At 43.8% G+C, this 24,422-nt stretch overlaps 1 protein-coding gene across 2 annotated transcripts in view; it reads left to right on the top strand.

Moving 5' to 3' along the window:
* WDFY4 (WDFY family member 4) overlaps window positions 1-24,422 on the top strand; it is an 856,906-nt gene that overhangs the window by 791,878 nt on the left and 40,606 nt on the right. For both annotated transcript variants that reach the window (XM_086921796.1, XM_086921797.1), the window contains 2 exons: window positions 7,058-7,205; window positions 9,973-10,130. In XM_086921796.1, coding sequence (XP_086777922.1) covers window positions 7,058-7,205; window positions 9,973-10,130 — 306 coding nt within the window. The remainder of the gene's footprint in view (window positions 1-7,057; window positions 7,206-9,972; window positions 10,131-24,422) is intronic.

Consider the following 24,422-nt stretch of genomic DNA (forward strand, 5'->3'; position numbering starts at 1 on the left):
CTGGCTTCCAGCCGCCGCCTGGCCTCCATCCTCTTCTGTTCCTGCCGGAAGCAAGAAGCACGCACAGGCCCCCCCCGAGCCAATCACGATGCTGCTGTCACCAGCATGACCGGAGCGTCATGATTAGTCTGAGTGCCGTGGTTAAGCGCTTAGGCAGGCAGGCGAAGCCTGTGCACGTTCTCCACCCAGGCTGTGCCATACAGCCAGGTAGAGAACATTCTAAGACCGTTTGGCCACCCCAAAATGGCTGACTAAACTGTCATGCACACTAAAGTGTCCCAACCACTCCTCCCCTGCAGGCTGTGATGATAGCCCAGCCATGCCCGCCCCTTAAACCTGCTTCAGTACAGAACATTGTGTTATTATCATTTTAATTTTCCTTTCTCCAGTGCTGAAAGAGCAGTGGGGCGGCACTCCTCCACCTTAGTGGAGAAGTCGCCGCTGCTCCCATCTTGATGGAAAGACAGTGGCTCCCAGTGCACCATCTTCAGAACTAGCTGCATCATGTACTACACCCAACTCTGATAGATCTCAGCGCACCCGCAGCCAGGACACCTAAGAAGTCTAAAAAAGAAACATACAAGTCAGCCTCCCTTATCCATCGATGCACCCAGGATCTGGAACAACCTCCTTGTATCCATCAGGACTGCCCCAACGCTGCCCCAATTTAGGAAAAACTCATCTCATTAAAGAACACTAAATTCACAACCCAGCTTCCTCTCCTCCTACTCATTACCTTTATGCTTGTCTTTGACCATGTGCAGTGCTCCGATGCCTTTTGGGCTAGATTCACACTATAGAAACACCATATACATACATATATATACATAAGAAACTTATCTCAACATCAATGCAACAGCTTACAAGACCAGACAACGCAAAGGTACTTTCCTAGGGATATGGTGTCGTGATCTGGGCAAGTGTGACAGCGCACACTTTAGATCACCAGTAGGCTGCTGGGCTTACGCCAAAGTACATCATTTCCACCCACCCGCCCCAAACTGGTCTTATCGCTCCTAAACACTTAAGCCTTTTCTGCAATTTTGAGATTAGCCTTTGTTATGACCCAAGTCTCGCAAGATGCTTTTCTTTATGAGTTGGTCAACAATGTGTTATGTTACCGTCAGCAAGGTCTTAAGAGCTCTACACGAATGAGTAACAGCTATTTCAACGAATGGCTGCTTAGCAAAACCCACTAAACATCTGTTCTTTTAAACTGTTGAAAATAAACAACTTGAGTGGAGTATATTGTGCGATTGCAGGAAATGTAAACGGTTATCCGTTTTTAACCATTTACATCAAATTTGTTGGCCTGGGTTGGAGAACCTCTTTTTGTGCATAGGAATTAGAATCTGCATTAAATCGGTGTATGCCAACTCATGGTAAATTTGAAAGGAAAATAATTCTACCCCTGTTCAATTGCAAAATCTGCTGTTCAGAGATGATTCTTGGCAGCATACAGTTAGTTATGTGCAGCAACGACAACATTTGAGGTGGAATCGAAATATATTTTCTGTAATCTTTTTTATTCACTAGTGAAAGAGATAAGTTGCAACAAAAATGTTCAACTTTAATCCTCCTTGGTTCGTATATAATGAGTGTAAGGCTGAGGAGGGCTATATTACATTTTGGGACCAGGTTAACCGTTTTGTTTGTTTGATGTGATGGAGGGAAACTTGCTTCAAGCTGAAGAGGGATGCCTTTAGGTACTGGCTAATGAAACTTCTAATAATGCTAAGATAGAAATTATAGAGGGCAGGGTCCCATCGTATCAGGTACAGGAGGCCCCTTTTTTCAGTAGGTAAATTCCAAGGAAACATCCTGTCGGGTACAGAACAAAGAATAAACGAAGAGGTTACCCTCAAGGGTCAGGCACAAAGTAGGTGTGCAAACAAGTACAATACATATCAAGAAGACCTCTCATAAAGTGATGAATGTCAGAAAGAGGGGCTTTCTCACCAGGGTCTGTCTGCGGTGGCTTTCTGTTTTGTATTAAGGAGAACTGGCTTCCCTTCAGGTCCAGCCTGAGGTTGACTTCCCCCTCAAAGACAGACTGAGGAAGTCTCACATCAGGTATAGAATGAACTGGTTTCCTTGTCAGTGGCATGTAAAGCACTCCCCATCTTGGTAAAGTAGAGATTGGTACCCTTCAGTTAAAGATGGGCTTTTCCAGACTGTAAAATGTAAGGACAGAACAAGAACGTATGTCCGACACAGAGCAATGAGGCGTCCATAAGGTCCATGAGAACATATGGTTCCTAACAGGTATAGAAAGAGGAGGCTTCTCTTCAGGTAGAATATGGAGTATCTTTCCTTAGTTGCAAACACAAGAGGCATTGCCTCAGATGCAGTCCAATGGAGCTCTCATTGGTACAGGCATTGAGTATAGTTAAAGGCAAAGATAGCCTGCATATGCAGCCAGAGGCAGTTTCATGTTTGATACGTTTAAATTGAGGCTTAGAAACCCTTACTTGAGGCTTTCCATTAATTTACAAATTGAGAAGGCTTCCAAGGGGAGGAGGTTTGCTGTCAAAGGCTGTCCAATGAGATATCACATTATGTACAGTCTAAAAAGGGTTTTTATCAGATAAAGTGAGGGATTTAAAAGCAAGGAGGTTTTCTGTTACTATTACCCCTCCTCTTGGCCCACGCATCTTACTTTAATCATCTCTTACAAAAGGTTAAACACATGTTATTGGTTTCTCCAACAGAGTTAACTAATGATTCTGGCAACTACTTTTGGATCTCTGTTTCAGAGCCTTTGTACAAAGCTACCAGGCTAATCTGTAGAGCTACCGGACACTTTAGCAGCAATAAACAAAATAGGCTCAGGTCTATGGCTGTACCCATCGAGCAGAGGGATGGTGTAGGAAAGTGTCCGTTTTGGCATGGCTTCCCTGACTTTTTCCCCTAAGTACTGATGCTTTTTGACTGAAAGTGCACTAGGTCCCTGCTAACCAGGCCCCAAGCCAGTGCTCCTTCCCTTAATACAAAGTAAATGTTTGATTGTGACCCAGTTTGCAAGGATGTTAGCACCCCTGTAAGTCACTAGTAAATTGTGGCCCTAGCACCAAGGGCATGGGTACTTAAGAGGGTCCCTACGGGTTGCAGCATAAATTATGGCACCCAAAGAAACCCACAAAAAGCACATACAGACTGCCATTGTAGAAAACACGACAAGACATGCTCCCTGTGTTCCATGCCAATGTACACTACATATACTATTTGTAAGTCACCCCCACAGCAGGTCTATGAGCCCTAAGGCAGGATGCAGTATATTAAATGTAAGGGCACATCTGCATGAGCAGATAGGCCCCTGTGATGTATAGTACAATTAATAGGTATTGCAAGTGATCAGGCAGCCATCTTAAGGACATATCCTGGGCACTGGTCATTACGAGCTACCCAGCTACATGATGGTTGCACTGAAACCAATGGTGTTTGGTATCAAACACTTTGTCTTAATAAATCTGTACTGATGCCAGTACTAGGTTTATTATGACATGCACCGATAGGGCACCTTAAAGGTGCCTCCTGAAAACCTACTAGTCCTCTAGTGTGCTGACTGACTGGTATCACCCATCCTGCCACCACAGACGAGTCTCTGCCCCCCTGGAGGTGAGAGCCCACTCTCTCAGGGATCAGAAAAGAAACAATGCCTTCTCCGGTGGAAGGCATTCACACCTCCCCCAGCAGGATAACTAGTGAGTTAGTATGTCAAGGCCAGAGGCTTCACAGTATCTGCTGCCCTTAATATGCAACAACAGCTTCCATTCAGACCTGGGGCATGCCACCCCTTGCCCTGGGACCCATTTGGCAATAGAACAGGAGGGAAATAGTTAGTCAGAAGGCGTGTCACACTTTGAGGCTAAGCTCACCCCTAAGGTGGGCCACCTTAAGTGGAAAACCAAGAAAGAGTTTCACCATTTTGAATTTGGTGAAACTAGGAACTCTGGGTCAGGATTATGACCACTCTCCACCAGAAGTGGTCATAAAGGGGGTGTATTCACCCCAGAGGTAAGTAACCCATTGACTACTCCCCTAAACACGTTTAAATTCAGTATTTAGAGGTCCCTCTGAAACCAGGAACACAGATTAATCTACTGAGAACTGAAGGTCAGACAAAGAAGAGCCAAAGTCATGACAACAGACGTCCTGCACCGAGATTGGCATTGAAACCTGGCTGGCTACTTGCACCAAGACATTCACAAAGACTGACTCATCCAGAAGCTGATAATTAATATCAAGAGGAGAGAGAGGAACAGGAAATAGTCTAGTTCACTTCCCAGTGGAAATATAGAGATACTCAAAAGGAGCTTGCTATTATGTAGAACTCATGTAATGTTTGTCAGAAAAAACAACTTTGTTTTTTATGAAGGCCCTCACTCACCAACCTAGTTGGTGGCATGCTTCATCATCGGGCCCCAACCCAAGGCACCGAGTGTTCCTTGAGTGTGCTGCGACATCTGTTTACAGCGGAGCGGGTTTTGTTAGGTGAGTGTGCAGTGGTCGTGTGAAGTGCGTAGATTTAAAAACTGTCTTAAGGGTCCCAAAGTCCACAAGGGTAATTTAATCATGGACCCTTGGCAGGATTAAAAGCAAGGCTGCGGATGTGTTTGGAGGTAACTATGGGCTCCCACATCCAGTGTGGTCAACTAGTTTCAACCAGGCCTTGTGTTTATTCTGGCTTTCATCAGGACCTATGTGTGAGTGGTGATTTAATATAGGGGTTTACAAAGTGTGTAAATGCTCCTAAGTGACGCACACGCTAAGGTGCGGTAAGTGTAAGACGGAGTTCCTGTAATGGCCAAGTAGGTTTGAGCTGCGTAGGTCCTGAGCCGTGTTGAAAGTGTGACAGACAGCCGGACCCCCTCCAGGGACTCATTGAGTTTGACTCTTTTAAAATGAAAGTACAAACCTAGAGGAAACCATCCTCTTACACTTACCACACCTTAGTGTGTACAGCAAAGACACAGCAATTAAGAACACCTTTTTCAGCACTGCAAAGAGAAACGATCTTCATAAGTGTTGCACTTTTAAGGGCCCTGAGCTTAGATCTTGAGAGGTAAATTTATCTCGCTGGTCAGCATAGATCTCAGATTTATTTTGTAGCCAGGATGAACCTTAAGTGTGTTTCTAAAATACAAGTGGAGAATGGATGTTGATGAATAATGATAAAAGGATCCAGTTATTGAAACTCAGTGGTCTGATGTGGATAAAAGTAACAGCTCAAATGGGATAACAAATGAAAGACATCCACAGATAATAAAGGAGGCTTCCAAGATAGAAAAGACTGAGGGAATTGCTTCTGAAGAAAGTTGGAGATGTCAAATAAACTATTGTGAAGCTCCTAATAGGTTAAATTTCAGGGTTGCTGGGATGAATTCAGGAAGCTACTAATAGGAAAGGCAAAAGGGTGGCTTTGAACAATAAATATACTCAGCCAGCTAGAATGTTCAAGGATAACGCTATGATAAATTGATGGGAGCTGGCAGCATTAAAGAGCTCTGCAGCAAGTAGGATGGATGGTCAAAGGGAATTTCAAAAAGGCCAAGATGAAACACCATGAAAAAGGTTGCAAAGAATAGGAGGATGCTGATGTAAGTAGAATTACATTTTGTGTTTTCCAATGATAAACATTTGAAGTGCTGTGATTGATGGGCAATATGAAGGCAAGAATTTGATATGGATTACTGTTACTTTGGCTGTCAATCTGGAAACGGGAGATGGTACAGATAAATCAATGCATCTTAAATGATGTGATGAAATTGGCTTATGGGCATATAATAATGTGGTTAAACTATATAAAGTGTACTCTGGTCTCTCTAAGGTTGTCGGCCTTGTATGACCACCCAATGCAATGCAAAATCTTCTCAATGGCAAAATTATTTTCCGAGAGAAATGCACACAAGAAAGAGAGCACAAGAATAAAGACAAAACCACGGTCTCTGCCTATAACAAGAGACCCTCTTTAGCACATGGGCTACCTTCATATCTTGGCTGTGTGACTAATAATCGCCAGCGTTTCCTTTTAATAAGGTGTAGGTTGGGATATGTAACGATAATGCTGGGATATACCGCAAACGTGTTCTCTGAGTCCTTTCTAGGATGATGTCCATGTGACTCTCGATCTAAACAATCAATTGTACGCATTTTGTTTTTTTTGCCATTTTTATGAATTAGAGAGGAAAAGATTTATTGTGCCACTTCTGAAGAAATTCTCGCCGTATAATTATACCTCTGCACTGCGTGCCATATTACAACTAGAGACCACGTATGTTTGCCTGGCGGTGGCCTCCTTCCTCTGTGCAGCCGTCAAAACCCACAGACTAGCTAACATCTGATTAAATGTTTAATCACTGATAATATGCACATTATGAATAATTCTAATTCTAAAAGATACAGATGGATTAGTAATATGATATACATATGCGTTTTTATCTACATTGTGATTAATATTTATCTTTTAAGACAATTTTATGATAAAAATATACAGATATGTCAATAAATTATCTGAACTTTTTATGTATTTGACTGTAAATGCGAAATAAAGTATTAATTGATTGATTGATTGATATGGATAATTCCAGTCAAGGAGGATCGGGTGGACAGTAGCTGGTGAATATATTTGTTGGCTGCCTAACATGGAGATGCTGGGATGAACTGCTAACTGTGTGTTGTTTTGTTTGACTTGGTATGACAGTTACTTGGTTGGATAGCTCAAAGAGGATGCTAGGATGAATAGAAGATGGACATTTTATGATCAGTAGCTCAAGGGAAGTATGTTATTGTTAATTATTGAAGAGGATGATTCTAGTGCCATAGACAGTTAAAGGAGCACAGGTTTGATGTATGACTGAAAAGGACAGGTGGAACAGCTGAAGGTGAGAACAGGATTGATGTCAAAACAGTAGGTGAGTAGTTAGTTTAAGAGGTGAGGACCGTGATATACCGCTAAAGGACTTTTCCCTTATATAAAGTAAATATTTGAGTGCCTAAGCTCAGGTTGCTCAAGTAAAATATTTTGCTTCCTCAATTATTTTCTATTCTACTTCAGCTCTTTCACAAGCCTCATCCAGCCCGGACACCCGCAGGGAAGATCCAGTCAAGAAGGGACTTGGTGCCTTCAGTTAACTCAACAGGACACACACAGCCATTCTTCTGTTTGCCACAGAGTCTGAAAGCCACACCGGTGCCAATTAAAGGTATCTCTGTATTCGTAGGGCAAAACCTATTGCTGTGCCCCCACAATCATTCATGGGATTCTCACCATATCAAGTCTAACCAGAAAATTGATTGGCTCTCTGCTAACCCTATCACTGTGCCGGCACAGACATGTCACAAGAGTCTTTCTCTTCAATCTTTTCTTTTGATGAGTATGTTTGTTGCTTGCATAATGTTTTGGCCAAAAGGTACGTGATCTATGTTTAAAAGGTTGCCACTTTTCTAAGCTAGAAGCCCTACACCATGCTGAAGGACCCAACCTGCAAGGCTTACTGCCCTTGGTATGATGTTCTGGAGAGTACCCAAGGAGAAAATCATTGAGACTCACAGAGACACATGTAAATCATATTGAATTCTTACTCCTTCTCATAGTCATACAGTGTTAAAGCAAAATTGCAACTAGAGGCAGGGCTAAAGTAAAGGTACAATTGTAGTGTAGAACTGAAGCCAACATGGGAATTTTAGGTAAGTTGTATGTACAGTTATGCTAAGAGCTTTGGTCTCAATGTCGGTAAAGATATAGGGTTACATGACATATCTAGCATGCCCATTTCACTGTATACAGCTACATCTTAAACAAACCGCACTTTATTTTCAATCTTTTGCTTCTAATATTTACAATATTTTAACTCTTAAACTATGGGGCCGATCAGGATCGCGGACGGACTTGCGTCCGTCCGCGACCCCAGAGCAGGAGGGAACCTCCGCATGGCATGCGGAGTTCCCTCCTGTGCAATTAGGATGTGACCGCCACCCTGGCGGTCACATCCTCTATTTTTAACATTGCGGCGGGTGCAGCTTCAAGCTGCACCCGCGGCAATGTTAAAAATGCACGCATTGCTTTTGCATGCAGAAAGAGGCAGGCACCGTGCGGTGCCTGCCGCTTTCTGCATGCAAATGCAGGGGGGTACCATAGGTACCCCCCATGTGCACCCCCCACCCCCCCTTCACCTAGGGGGCCCGCAACGGGCCCCCGCAGTGAAGTTCCGTATGCTTTTCCACGGCGGGAAACGCGCCGCGGAAAAGCATAATTCACTGCCCATCCTAATATGGTGGACGGTGTCTGAGAGACACCGTCACCATATTAGAGCTTTTCCGCCGCGGTTGTAAGCCAACCGCGGCGGAAAAGCTGCGGACGGAAACCAGGACCCACCAGCCATCCTAATGTGGCGGTGGGTCCTTGGTCAGTCCGCTGCGGTTTTTCCGCATCCTCGGGGCCGGCGGTGGCTTCCGCCGGCCCCGAGGATGCGGAAAAACCGCAATCCTGATCGGCCCCTATGTCTGTGCAACAGTTGAGACTGATGATGTTTTGTGGGTTCCTCCAATTTCTTTATAATCGGAGTTAACCTTTATCATTACTTTCTTGGACCGTGTATATTTTTCCACTTTGATTTTTTTCTTTAAAAAATGAGGAAGCTCTTAAGTATGGGTGTTTTTTTAATTTACTTATTGTGACTTCCAGTTTGAGAAAATTGTAGATCTAGGAATTGGATAACCCATACTTATTTTGTAACATTGCAACAAATAGAAGTTCTTCATGGTAGCCAAGGTCTCAGATAAATAGAATCCCTTTCTTAGCTGTTCATCCCAAAAGAGCTATACAGTACAGTTCTTTACAACAGGCAAGCTACAACTGATAACTAACAAAGAAAAATCTAGTAATCCATACAGACATTAAAAGAATAATGCCATCAAATTAATGTGAAGGGAAATTTAAAGAAGACCGCTTTTAGATGCTATCCAAATCAGCCAAGCCATACAGAATGATATAATTTACAAGAAAAATATTCCAGGTTAACACATCTATGCATGGAATGCTTCATTAGAGAACCTTCCTTCCATCGGTGGGGGAATCAAGTAATTGGAAGCATCAGCTCCATTGCGGAAGGCCTTGCAGTGAGGTGGGGGATCTGCCAGTTGTAGATCCCTGCCAGTGGGAACCACCACTCATCATCTCCACTGGCTGCAATGACCTTCCTTTGTAAAACAGTCTTATGCTTCCTCATAAAACTAGCTCGAAACACTAAGCGCCTGATTGGCAGATAGTCCATCACAAACTTGACGGATATCCTATCTGCGGTATTATGAGTTCTATTATATCCAATGCAAAATAATGGCACTCGTAATAGGGCGGACAGCATAGCCGTCATGTTTGTGATGGAGTAACCCATCTGCCAAACTCGTAATCAGGCCCTAAGTAGGTATTAAAGATCTGGTGCTCCTCCGACATATGCCACCCGTTTTTAGACAACCTTCTTGCTGTTCTTAATGTGGGCCGTAGATATCTGGGTCTACAGCGGATCTCCTTAAGACGAGTTGCATTTTGAGGTTAGTTTAGAGACCCCATGAACACTGGAGCAGGAGGGTACAGAGACCCCATTCTCGTGGTGGGTCACCACTCTAGTCCTTTTGCAAACTCTTGCCATCACCTTCTGGGACCCTGCAGTTAATAAGCAGAGAGTACATGGAAATTGTCCTTTTATACCTTCTTCCTGCTTGCCCTGTTAGAGGGATAAGTGGTGAATAGGCCTGAAATTTGGGACATTTAGAACCATTTCAGAATTTTTTTATGTTTTCTGAAAAAAGGTGGGTGGTCGGGGGTGATGTATCGTTCTAAAGTTGAGACAGGCAAGTTCTACTCTAACGTGGCCTTATGAAGAAACAGTGAGTGTAATATCCTCAGCAACTCTTTCTAAACACTGTCTCTGGGACAGATTTACTAATGAATAATGTCTTTTTCCTTCCTAGAAATTCTAAGGGGACCTGTTGGGCAAATTGTTCACACTGAAAAAAACATTTTAGCCGTGGAGAAAAATAAAATCCTCGTCCCTCCTTTGTGGAATAAAGTTTTCAGCTGGGGATTTGATGACTTCTCTTGTTCATTCGGAAATTACGGTAATGACAAGGTGAGTGAGCCTCCTCAACAGGGACATTTCTTCTAATCCATGGGGCCAGACAAGCAGAGGCCCCTTCGTGCGAACGCGGTCACATTGGCAGTCTCCCACCCTGATTCAGTATTCACAAAAGCTAGTTAAAAATACACCAATAAATATAAAACATCCCCATCCCCACACACATGCTGGTATAAATTCAGGTATGTATGTTGCCCTAATAACCTAATTATATGTATTTATTTCCACAGGGGCTGTACACTAACATAAAAACATCTGAAGTGCAGCATATTTGCACACCACTTGCCTGTATTAGTTCATTCTCCAGAGTGGGGCGCTGCCGTAAAACTTTACCCCACGCCTTCAGGATCCACACACCGTCACTCTTCGCCCTGGGTGTCAAGAGTGTATTACCCATACATCATTGCTTTTGAGCTGGTTTCAGTATGCTATCATGAATTCACCTGGGGAGTATTTTTTTATGTCCCCTAAGGGTCAGATTTACATGTTAGAAGATAACAGAAAGAGTTAAGGATTAGGACATTAGAAGTTACTGACAGGAGATGGTCCTGGAGAGGTATGGTTAGGGTTTGGTTGTTAAGGTTTAAGTCTAGGCTTCACATGTACCAGGTCAGGAGTTGTAGGTTAGAACTTAATCAGTAATGAGTTGGGAGCTGAGTTTGGAATTTAAGGGTCAGTGTTTAGATATTATGAGGCCATTTTAAAGTCTGTGTGACATCAATTCCACTTCCCCGGCACCACTTTATTTTATTGTGAAATGCAGCCACGCATCAATTTTTTATATGAGAATGCATTTCACGTGAAAAAAGTTGTGCATAAACTCCCCAAAAGACAGGGAACAATAGCCACTCATATTCCGCTTTCCCCGTGAGTCTCAGGTGAATTTTAATGCAAAAGGTCCATAATTATGCAAAGTGGTGTAATTCTGGCAATTTTTCACAATAATGCCAGACCTACCTATTATACCAGTTTTTTTGTTCAGTCACATAGCAACTTTCACAGCATATGTTGCGAACGGCTAAAATCCACCTGTGTAAGAAAGTAGTTTTTTCAATATGCTTCTGCTGCAATAAGCATGTTAGCTTGTTGTCTTAGCCTTACTGGTTGGACTGCATAGAGAATATATATATATATATATATATATATATATATATATATATATATATCAACTCAAAAGGTCAGCTTGGAATCTCCAGTGCCTCGGCGATCAAACAAAAGACCAACGAATCCCAAATGATGGCAAAGGGTTTCTTTATTCCTGAGAATTCAGCAGCGTGGCAGACATATATATATATATATATATATATATATATATAATCTCAATATATATCAATATATCAATATATCAATATATATATATATATATATATATATATATATATATATATATATATATATATATATATATATATATATATATATGTGTGTGTGTGTGTGTGTGTGTAACAAAACTACAAGAGCAACCCTTATGCCCATGCAAACAAGGGTATCAAGTGATCCTTGAAACAGGCGTTCATATAGAACTCATTCTGAAGAAAATTATGAATTCATAATTTTCTTTGAACTGCATATAGAGGAATGATAGGTCAAAGTGGCTGAGAACACCAGTGAACTCCACAAGCAGCAATAAATAATATCCTTAACCTACTCATGATATGTAAAGAGAAGCCTGAAACATATCATGTGGACAAAGATGGTTCACACCGGATAATGTGCTGTGTTAGTGTTGTCAGTGAGCTAGTTACACTTTTGCAGTTTACAAGGATTTGCGGTGTCACTTCCTAATTCCGGACCATCAATGTTTTTCTAGGTGTAAATGTTCATGCTCTTGGGTTTCCAGTTCCTACAACTGTCATGCATCTCCACTTCAAATCTTTTGCCTTCTTTTCTCAGCAATCCAAACCATATTTGAGTGACTTTTCATTATTTACAGATGAGCTGTGCCCCACAGCACATTTATGTCCTACAACCTCTACTGCTTCCCTTCACTTGGGTATTTTGCCTGTTTGAAATGGTGAAACATTGTCAAAGTTGTTTGCAGGACTTGGTCCATGCATGGTGTGTGAGAGGAGTGGACATGGCTGCTAGGAGTGTTCTTCTCCCATGCTCACATTTAGGGCTTAGTGGAACTACTCAGAAAGCCAGGTCTACAGTTTCATGCAGAATTCAAGAAGTATGGAGGAGGCTCTTAGTCATTCCACACTTTAGGAGCAAAGTAGAAACCTTGACCGCTGTATCTGGCTTTGTGTATGCATGGGATGTGTGCAAGTAGGAGTCCGGATGAGCGGAGGTATCTGGAAGGTTCGTGAAATCAGACTGGATCGTTAAGGTATGCTGGGCAAGTGTTCTCTAGGGCCTTGAAAGTGTGGGCTAGGAGTTTGAATTTTGCTTGTTTGTGAATGGGAGGCCTGTGGAGCTCCTTCAGGTGGAGTGTGATGTTAGTGCGGCATAGAAGGCTGAGAGTTATTCTGGTCACCGAGTTCCGAATGCTCTGCTGCCTTCTGGTGAGTTATTTGTTCATCCGGGCATAGAGGGTGTTCCCGTATTCCAGCTTGTTAATGATCAGGCCATGCACAACAGTTTGTTTAGTGCTGATTGGGAGCAGTTATGAAAATCTTCCTAAGCATCTTCAGGGTATGGAAGCATGAGGTGTGACGGCATTGACTTAGGTGGTCATGTCAGGTTTGCTGTTGATGAAGATCCCAAGGTTCTTGGTGTGGGTGGGTGTCGGTCCTAGCTCTTTTGGCCACAAGGTGGAGTGCCACGGTGATGTGCGCTTCCAGATTATCAAAATTTCAGTTTTGTTGATGTTCAACTTTATACAGTTGGTCTTTATCCAATGGGCGATTTCAGTCATGCAGGCATTGAATTTGATCTGGGAACTGGGAATCTTGTCCGTGAGGGAGAGAATGAGCTGTGTATTGTCAGTGTAGGAGAGGACCTTGATGTCTTGAGAGAAGATGATTCTGGCCAGCTGGATCATGTATGCATTGAAGATGGTCGGGCTCAGGGAGGATTCTTGTGGAACTCTGCAGATGAGGTTGCGGGCAACCAAGATGTACAGTGTCAAGCACACTGAGTGGACCCATCCAGTAAGGAAGGAGTAGATCCATTGGAGTGCTTGTCATTGGATTCCGATGTTGTATAGGTGTTGGATGAAGATGAGGTGGGAGACTGTTCCAAATGCTGCAGAGAGGTCCAGTAGGATGACGACCGCTGTGTTGCCTCTGTCCAGAATCATACGGATGTCATCCGTGGCAGCGATAATGGCAGTTTCCATGCTCTGGTTGGGTCTGAAACCAGGTTGAGTGGTTTTGAGGAGTTGGTGGTCATTTAGGTATTCGGTGAGGTGTCTGTTGATGATTTTCTCTGGGTATCGTACACCCCTTTGTAATTGTACATTGTGAAAGTCAATCAGTTGGGCTAATGGGTGCATAAACATATTGAGGAGTTATGGTGAGAGGTATGAACCCTATGCACAACAAATTAGAATTAGAAGCTTCTACTAGTAGAAAATAAAGGACTCACGTATTTTTTGCTGTGATCAGTTATACTCATTGCTCTCTGTCTAGGTTTTCCATCACACTGATCTGTCATATTCACATCATCATTCTGTTTATTAAATACCAAAGGCTTACCATACTCACTTCATTTCTCTCTGAGAAATCAATGGCAGTGATCTATCACACTAACCTAATCTCTCTCTGGGAATTCCCTCTCATTGTTGCACTTTCCTTCTTAGTATCTGTCACACTGACTCCGGGCATGGGACAGGACCACCCTTCTTACAATCCAATTTTGGATCACAGAAATATATGTGCAACTAAGCACCCATCAATAATGGCGCAAGGGTTGGGGAACGGTGTCATCAATGGATCTGTGTCGTGGTTACCAAGGGATTGGTAACACAGACCTCCCATATAGCAAGTCTATTGTGGATCCCATTATTTTCGTTGAGAGTGAACCATGCTGGGTCATTGTGAAGCTGATCAAAGGGCTACTAGGACTATATCGGGTGACCTCACATGAAATCTTTTCAATCAAATAAATTCCTGCCTGTGTAATCAAATCACAGAGCCCACTCTAGTCACGGAAAAATGGAAATATTAGCAAGAAAAGATCTGCTGAGAAACTGGGGCATCAATTTATCACTATTTTGAGACCAATTATATCCACCCATACTGCTGAACAAAGATGAGATGAGTAACGAGAAAAGATCTATCATCTCGATACTCAAAGGCGCAGTAGGAATGGCCACCTCAGGTGAACATCACGGCCTAATTATTAAAATCAAAGCGATCCATGCCGTGGAGAGGCAAAGTATTCCTGCAATGCAGGTCGAGCAGCCAACTGGGGCTAGCTTCCATCGACCCTGTCAACATCACAAAGTGGGGATTGATGCCAAACTAAGCCTATTAACCCGGCAACCCCAAGTGACAATCTTCGGCTATGCTCCTGGAAAATGAGATATGGGGTGCCCACCAGCTAAAACAGAGGATCCGGACCAGATACAATATTGGAAGAACTTTGATATACTAGCCCTACAGGAGACATGGACCACGACGAGCATTCCGCTCATTGGGTTCATGGAGCACCAGATTTGCACACAGAAATCGAGCAAATAATGTAGGGCCAAAGGAGGCCTATTGTTCTCCATCAGTTCAAGCATATCCATAAAAGTAAACATATTGGGGACTCAAGACTCATGGATATAGGTGTTACTTTTGGATAGGTTGTCTCATCATGTAGTACTCTCCTGATACTAGTTAATGTTTACATTAATCCGGGCGGCAAAGAAATCTTGGTAGAGAGGCTGATTGACTAATTAGCGAACTTGAAATGCGAGTATATGACATCAAACTTACTAATGACTGGAGACTTTAACTTCAATCTCTTTCAACAGCCTGAAATATTCCCAGTAGAGGCAAGAAGCGTCTTGCCTGAAATTCCACTGGAGCAACCCTGCCCGGAGACGAGATGTCCAGATAAAATAGATCAAAGACTGTTAGAAGCCTGTGAACATACAGGGCAGGCAGTACTAAATGGGAGATTCCAGGGTGACATCCCACCAGCCTGGACATGGGCCTCAACTAAGACAGTATCAATCACACAGACTACACCATGGCGAGCATCAGTATATATAACAGTATCTCAGATTTCAGGATCAATAACTGCTCTGAGAGTGACAACCAGCCTCAAAATGTGTGTATAAGAACTGAGCCCCTCAGATCCTAGCAGCTAAGATGGGACCTAGATAACATTCAAGATCTAGTATCTAAGTCCCTGGAAGTATTGGAAACTGCTGTCAGATCCAATAAGAGCTTAGGCAGTAATCACAGTCGAAATAGCAGCAAAGTATCCAGCTAAAAGCTAAAAGCTCTCAGAAAAGCATGGACTTCAACTGCAATAGACAAAGCGGACTACCTAGAAATATACACCTTGTAAAATCCAGAATCAGCTGAACCCCGAGACAAATAAGGATCCACCCCCAAAATACCCTGGTAATTAAAAGGCTGAGGGAGATCCGAATATGGCTTAAAAAAGAGGTATATTCGCTAAAAAAAAGAAGCAGGGGCAAGAGCCTCTGAGCAAAGCTTATAGGTGCCGCAAAAAGTAAGGACTCAAAAAGGTTCTGGAGGATCATTACAATCTAGAAAAAGGAATGTGGGCTGCCAATAATGTCAACATTAGCAAGCTGGCCTGGGTAGAGTACCTTAATGCTCACTTTTTGATACACTCAGTAGGATAAGCAAGTCCAGAAGTGAAGGAATCGGGAATCCTCGCGGAAGACGACTCTCTTCTTGAACACAAGGGACTAAGTTACTTAATCAACACAATCATCAGAGTGATAGATGGGTACCACCCCAATTGCACACCAGGCCCCAATGGCATCCCGCAAGTCTTATTAAAGCACAGCACAATGGCCTGGGCAATGTACTTGGCATTTATGTTCAATAAGGTCCTGCCAGAGAACTGGCGAGGCTCAATCATTCATTTGATTTACAAAGGCGGTAATGCATTCTCCCCAAGTAAGTACCGTCTAATAGCCCTGCTTGATGTAGAACTCGAACATTGTTCATCTTTATTGCTGCATGGCCTCTCTAACACAACAACAACATCTAGAAGATTCCCTCTACACCAAACAGGGTTCATGAAAAAACAAGGCACTCTCACAAATCTGATGGCAGTGGGGCTTCTAATGGAGAGAGCGTGCGATTGCAGCCGGCCTTGAAAATGTGCTTTGTTGACTTCAAGGCGGTTTTTGACCATGTACCCCGTGGAAAGCTGTGGGCCAAAGTAGCAGCTTAGGACATTCCTTCAAATGTACTAAGGGCCATTAGAATGCTCTACTCCAACACGTGGGTGAAGATCAAAGCGGGGGCGGCAGGCATCTATCAAGAGCGGTATCATCAACTATGGGCTGGAAGCCGGGGTGTGTTCTTGTCCCCTTCCTGTTTATTCTTTATATCTCTGACTCCTCGAGTGTCCTTGACAAAGTGCCCTCGCATGTCCCAAGTCTGGGAGGTCATCCCATATTGAATATTCTTTATGCAGATGACCTACTGTTGATGAGTCAAACTCGAGTGGGGCTGCAAATACTAATCAACAAGCACTCCAGGTACACAACAGACAACCTTCTTGAAATCAATCTCAACAAGACAAAAGTGATGTCGCTCAGGAGGCATATTATTGATCAGGGTCAGTGGCGGCTTAGTGAACAGCCTATAGAAGAAGTAACCTCCTATGAATATCTGGGAGTTAAACTATACTCACTGGCTTCCTTCACCACCTCCCCCCACTACCCTCCACAGAAAGAAATGATCAAGGAAAAAGCCACTGCTCTGAACTTTGCATTTATACCCCTTTCAAAAACACTGTGGGGCCACTCTTTGAAGCCGCTTTTCGTCGTGATCAAAGCTAAGTTTTTGCCAAAAGCATATGGCAGTGAACTGATGCTTGGGCGAGATGGAAAGCTACTGGATTCCCTTCAGATCAGAATGTACAAATTTGTTTTCCACCTGCTGAGAGCGGTTTCCCCAGCTCAAGTAAGGCTCGAGTTTTCCCTGGCAAAACAAACCCTGGCCAGGAGAGAAATCATCTTGAAATTCCACCACAAAGATCGGACTGAAATACATTTGCAAACAGGGAAAACTCGTTTTAAGAAATATCTAGAGGAATCCATTGAAATTCTGGGACTTGAGGAGTTGTGGCAAATGTCAACCTGGCCTATGTTTCTCCACACTATGATGCAAATGAAATGCATATTTAAGTTATAGGCCTAAAGATGGTACCTATATCCACGTCGCACTGCAGTCTGTGAATGGTGGTTGAGGGTCTCCGAGACAAAAAGTTCTGAGACTTATTTGGTTCATCCCCCCCTTTCTGATAGATAACCAGTACCTCTTCGAAGCTGAATGAACCTCTGCTTCTTCCTCCCTCCATTTTTTTGGATGTGTAATAGTAACTGCTATGTATTTTCCTGACCTAAACTTTATAACATCAAGAGGGTCACATGTGGAAGTGAATTTGTTCCTCATTTGCTCTGTTTAAATGAAACAGGTAGAATGCAAAAGTGTATTTAATTTTGTAGAATAATCTATTGCTGTGGTTGTTTATGGTTTTCATTAACTGATAGCCCAATTTTTAATGAATCACACATTTAGGACTAGATGTATTAAGAATCAAATCACAAAAAACGGTTGCAAATTGTGCACCGTATTTCTGTGAATCTGTTCTGATTTTGCAAACCAACCTACGAATTAATAAGTGGAGCGCAAAATTCCCGTCCAAGGTGGGCCTCAACCTGACCTACATCATGAATATTAATGAGGCAGGGCACAAAGTACAACTCATTCTGATTGGAAGCCATCACTGGGATGGTGGCCTACTAGGGTCAGCAGACCACTAGGTCTGTGATCTCTTTTAAAAAGCAAATTTGTTTTAATGCAGCAGAAGCCAAATGTCCTTACTGAATATGGGACTGCATTTAAAAGAAAAACTTCCTTCTTTAAAAAAAGTTTAGTTGGCAGCAGTCCTTTGGACCCCTGCTTACTCCCTAACAAACTTTTGTTTGCCTTCACAAAGGAGAACCCTTCCTTTTGCCGATGACTTACCACCTCCTTTGAGGTGTTGGTAACTTTTCAATTGATTGCCGCCTGAATTCGTCGCAAACCATTGATACACCTGATACTGAATTGCAGGTTGGAAGGGCCACCCTAAAAACACACCTTCAAAAATGCAATTCGATATCCATTTCTAAGCACATTTTGCAATTTGGTAACCTTTCCCCAATCGCAAAATGTATTTAGTGAATATCAAAAGAAGCCATTTTGCAGTTTCTAGCGCTTTAATATTGCCCATCGCAGGGTTTGCGATCACAAAAGTGACTACTGCATCTGGCCCATAATTCTTTACCTGACACATGCATTCTATACAAAAAGCTATCCTTTTTTGTGTTTTTCCTTTTGCTGCATTATGAGTTTTTCATTTCTTTGGGACTCGGCATGTTTTTCCGTATGAAAGTCAGGCCTATTAGCTTTGGTCATGGGTGTTTCATTAGAGCTCACTCGCCTCGGGACATTGGCTCTTCTGGGCTTTTTGGTCCACACAGAGAGCTTGGCTGCATCTCCCCCGTGCATTTCCTGTGCCAAGCTCAGCCCCTGAGCCAGGCTGCCAATGCCATGGCCGACATTAAAAGCAGCATCGTTTACCAGTGTCTGCTCGTTCTTCCCGGGTTTGTGGAGGTGCCAGTATCCGTTCTGCAGAACATGTCGTGCCATTTTATTGTTGTGTTTAAAAATGTATAACAATGGAAGAGGAACCCGGCCAGCATCTGTCCACAGCTGTCCGGATGCCCTCTCCATGCCCTCGACAGCAGCCTCAGGGAGGCAGGGGAGGCCCTCTTCAACTAAAGGGACATACGCCACATTCTATGCAGAGCTCACAGGCTGGAAACATACAAGTTCACAGTGGGGAGGGATACTCTGGAGGGACACAGGGACAGTGCGAGGACTCGTCTGCTGCACAGAGAAACAGGCAGGCACACACTGTCAGAAGCTAGCCAGCTTCAGAGCAAAACACACAATCTAACGGCACACTGGCTGGAGGGAAACACATACACACAGCCCCATTTCCTTTTAAGGAACAAGCATTGACAAGCCATTATTTCTCGCTGACGAGAGTCTTTGGCTATGTCAATGTTTTAGGCAGGGCTTTAAGTGGGCCGGGTCCTTCCGGTGCTCAGCACCGACAGTACTATAAAGCAGGTGCCGAACCGGGACTCTACTCTATTGGTCTCTCCATTTTTGTCGTCTGGGTGAAAAAAAAAATCTCACCTCTGCAGCAGTGCCACCCTTCACTGCTTTTGAGGTAACTTCAGAGAGACTCGTTATAGTGCTTTCACAGTCTCATCTTTTCAAAGCTGAAGCATTTTCAATATTCTATACAACGAAGCCACAGTTGTTGCTGATTTATCTTACACAGACAACAACCATTGGCAAAGCCAATAGCCCTGGCGTGTTGTAGGTGTAATGTTATTTGTTCTGTCAGTATTAAATATCTGTATGCAATGACAGAAGCAGTAAAATACCAGCAGGGCGACACACCATGCTAAGCAAAGATTATAAGCTTGCGTATACTTAAGCCACACCTTTAATTACATTGGCCACGCCCCTTTGAGAGACCCCCTACTTTTTCCACTCAAAGCCCTTGTTTTAGGGATGTTGAAAAGCAGCACTGCTACTGTGCAACAATGTTAAGGTATGGGAAAATGTGCTATGACACTAACTTATCCGAGCTGCAGAGTAGCTGCGATGCTGTGTAACATGCCTATAAAAACTTTGGCCAAACCAGTACCTCCTGCATACCTGCCAACTTGAAGAAGAATCTCACCATGTGAGGAGGGGGCGGGCCTTGTTCCGAGAAGTACCTGCAAGGCACTTTTGAACAGTCACGGCTGGCATGAATTTCGGGTGGGGGTTGCACGCTGGTTTGCGCGAAGGGAGGTTAATTAAAAAAAATAATAATAATTACTTTCCCGGGTCCAGCGCCGTCTCAGCTCGTGGCCGGGTCTGGCAGATCAGGAAGCAGGCAGCCTCCCTTCCCTCCCCTAAGCCAATCACAACGCCGACCACACAGGCGTCTATGGGGAGGCCATTTTCTCCATGTACATGACTGGTTTGGTCAGGGCCCACAGCATTGGGCAAGCCACTCCTCCCGTGCCCTCAAGCAGTAAGCGCCCACCCACCCGCCCCCAACCAAACCCTTCTGCTTTCTTGCAGTGCGAGAAGCAGAAACATAAAATGGTAGTTTTACCATTTAATGTTTCTGCTTCTCGCACTACGAGAAAGCAGTGGGGCGACGCTCCTCCGCCCTAATAGGGGAGCCGCCCCTGCTTTTGATCCCTACCATGCCCCCCCCTCCCCAAAAGCTTGCTGAGGCCGGTGTCAATTTCCTGGGGTGTTTTCACACCCCTTAATGGACTGGCAGTTTAAAGTCTTGGAAAACGAGCTGGAAAACCACAATGTAAAGTGGTTTTAAGCTCGTTTATCCTGACACCATGAGATTTTGACTCCTCACTGGGAGACCATGTGGTGGGAGCTGTTATCGTGTGTCACACGGTGGCACAGTGTGACTTGGCTGGTATGCTCCTGTAAGCAGGAGCTAATGGCTTCTCCAGTGCTTGTTACATTCGCAGAGGAGAGATGGGATTTAGCCGTCGAGGAGAAAAAGAGCCATCATATCTACTAGAGGCGATTAAGTTGTACCATTAAGTGTTTGGGGTACGAGCCTGTCTATTCTTCACAGTTCACAGTGGACTCTCGCATTCTGATAACCCTTGTCCCAATTCATCTACAAATAATAATGGCCCATTGCAGCTGTGACCCTCACAGCAAGCTAAGAGCTAGATGAGTTGCAATTAATTTATTTTAAAAAACAGTAATTTTGCCACAGACAGGAAGGAGCAGATAGGCAGAGACAGATGCAGCAAGCATTGGCAAAAGAGACTGGGAGGGGAAAATTTCCCGCAAAATTTGAGTCCACATGCAATTTGTTACAGTGAAAGCTGTGTTCTGTTGCTGCATTATTAAACCAGAAACAAAGGTACTAAAAGGGGGGAGCATGTGACATAACGGCCAGAGCTGCTGCTTTTGGAACTGGGGAACAGGTTTGAGGCCCAGCGTCGGCTCAACATCCTGTGTTCCTGGGCAAATCACTTCATCTCCCTGCCTAAAAAAAAATTCCCTTGTGTAAAGTAACTGTTAGTCATGTTGAGCACTCCTGTACCCTTGGGTCCAGTCCACGCTATATAAAACTGCAATAATCAGCACTGAACGCAGACATAAGGGAGCAGATGCAACAAGCATTGGCAAAGGGGAGGGTGAAATTGCCCGCAAAGTTGAGTACAAGTGAACTTGTAAGAAAATAGGACCTGAATCACAGAGCAAGCAGTGAATGGACAGAGGAAGGACCCTAATCAGATTATAGGGCCGATTACAATGTCGGGCAGAAAGCCTCCTCCCTACAATCGGAATCACCTCTACCTCGTTGGAGCCCTTCCGACCAACTCAGTCGGTTTAGATTCTGACCGGCCGATTATTTGTTTGTGGTTGGAATATAAAACGAGCGGTCATTCCAAATCAGTTCTAATCGACTCGCAGAGTATCCGTGTTGGTAGGAACCGCATTGTACACCCCTATGAACAGCATTTCCGCCCACAGGATTACAATGTTGTTTTCCAACAACCTTTCCACGTCGGCCTGTCCGACACAGAAAGGCTGCCTGACTTTGGGGGCCCATGGCAGGGCCCCCTAGGCCTCGTGGTTATTGTTGATAGCCAAGGGGATACCTAGGGGACCCCCATGTAAAACCCTGCACTGTGTGGCAGGAACCGTGGGGTTCCTGTGACAGGGTGCAGGGTTTTCCACACACACTCCATTTCTTTATAGGAGCCTGTGTTACGTCCAGTTGTCGGGTACAACACAAGCTCCATTAGGGAACAATGGGGCTCCGATCGAACTGTGTTTGGTTGCATCGTAATCCAGCGGTCGGAACCACTGACAGCAAGTTGGTTGGTCCGAATATAGAGTCTGTCTCGGGCGGAGGCTTTCCGCCTGACATAGTAATGAGCCCCTATATTAATCATTAGTTGAGCCATGCTCACACTTGAAACAGGAGGAAGCGGCATCGCAAGCTCCGGCCAATTAAGAGCCCTCAAAGAAGACTGACACGTCCGCCAATGAATGGCAAGCAATGGGAGGGTTCCAAGCCTCTTATGCAACATAATACCTCTTGCAAGTGAGAGAGCTTACGCTAACACATGCACTCTCTTTTTTTTATTTTTTTATTTCTTTATTGAAGTAGAGATCACGAATACAAAATAAAACGTACAGCTTATCATCAGACATTTGTGAGGTTGCAAGAACAGTGTACTAGGCATTATTTTCCTGGAAACGAAACAGATGATATAAAAGAGAAAAAAAAGAGATATGAAGGTACAGCCAAATCAAGACTTAAAACCTAAACAGAGTTAAATCCGGTGTTACATATATTATAAATTGAACTACATATTGCAATGTTTCATAATAATCCTGCGAGAAGTCAGTTATAGGTTTTACCTATGGTACATAGAGAGTCAGGATTAATCAATCTTCTGCATCCATATAAGCTCTAACCGGACCCCATATTTGCTGCCCCAATGCCTTTTTCCTCCTTCCCTTCATGGCGTACAAATTATATTCAATGTTATAAGTGAATATAAACCGAGTTTGCCATGCTTCAAACGAAGGAGGTTCACTTTGTAACCAACATGAGGCAATACAGAGTCTTAGGACCGCTGTGGCAACAGAAATCAGATAGCTGGTATTATCGCTAGCCTCAGCTTGATCAAGCTTTGTATGTATACCCAACACAATCTGCATTATTGAGAACTGAAAAGTGGTGCCCAAGATCTCAGATATAAACTTATTTACATGCCTGAACAGACACCCTAATTTTACACAAGTGGCAAAAATATGCTTTACATCCGCCTGATGGGCACTACATCTGAAACATTTTCCTTCTGGGTCTCCACCCCACGTTGATATTTTATCTGGGGTACGGTACAAATAAAACAAGGTTTTATAATGTTGGGTTATAAGATTAGAAGACATAAGTATTCTTCCAGCAAGTTCAATTGACCTTTCAAACGGTACTGCTTGACATCCTAACCTATTGTGGAGAAGTGTGGCTCACTGGTTAGAGGAGGCATACCCTGAAGCAGAGGTCAGACCCGGGACCAGGGTTCAATTCCCGACGCGGCAGGGTCTGAGCCCAAGGGTCCATGGACTCGATAATTCTCACTTCGGTGCCTACTCGAATCACGGGTTCACACTCTGCAACTCTGGGCAATAATAGGGAGATTTGTAGAGCGCATGGTGACGCCGACGGCTTGCTTAGTCTCCACGAAAGCCCCCCCCCGCGGCGGGATGCCTGGCTTTCACCTTGGGGATGCCCAGTACGGGTTATCTCACAGGGAAAAGCCAGGACGGGTTCCCAATGCAAGCACCGAGATGCCCAAGGGTAAGTCGAGCGCTATATAAGAACACACATACATACTATTCTCCCATTTGGTCACTTGTGCTTCTAAGTCGTTAGGCATAGCCTCTAGCATTAAATTATAAAGTACTCCGATCCGAGCGCCTTTCTTGTTGGCCTCTATAAGAGGTTTAGATACCATGTTTATAGTATTTTTCATTAAATACTCACAAATTTGTAAATATTTAAAAAAATGTGCAGTTGGGATCTGAAATTGTTGTTTCAGCTGACTGAATGACTTTAAGCCATCCTCTGTGTATAAGTCCCCTACTGTAATTAACCCTCTTATGCGCCAACTCGCCACTATACTATCCCAACTAATGCTGGGGTGTAGACTCGGGGCAGTCAGTGGAGTATATATAGAAATCTTTTCGATTTTATAGTAGTTTTTTATTGCCTTCCAGACTTTATAGGTAGCCACTACCACCTTGAATCTAGTGCGTTTGTAGTAGTTCCAATCCATACTGAGAAAAAGACGATTCCTGACTTCAGCCCCCAATAGCAGACCATATATCGATGGTTGTAATGCTGGCTCCAAAGGTCCCTTCTCTGTGAGCAAAATATTCATGCGCAGAAGCATACAAGCATAATAGTATAAAAGGAAATCGGGTTCCGCCCAACCCCCGACAGTCCTTGGCAATACCATATACTTTTTTGCGCGCCGCTCCTTTCCTCGCGCCCATACAAATTTCATACAAATCGCTTGGAGCT

This window comes from Lissotriton vulgaris, chromosome 5 (assembly GCF_964263255.1).
Source record: "Lissotriton vulgaris chromosome 5, aLisVul1.2, whole genome shotgun sequence".
NCBI classification, from domain to species: Eukaryota; Metazoa; Chordata; class Amphibia; order Caudata; family Salamandridae; genus Lissotriton; species Lissotriton vulgaris.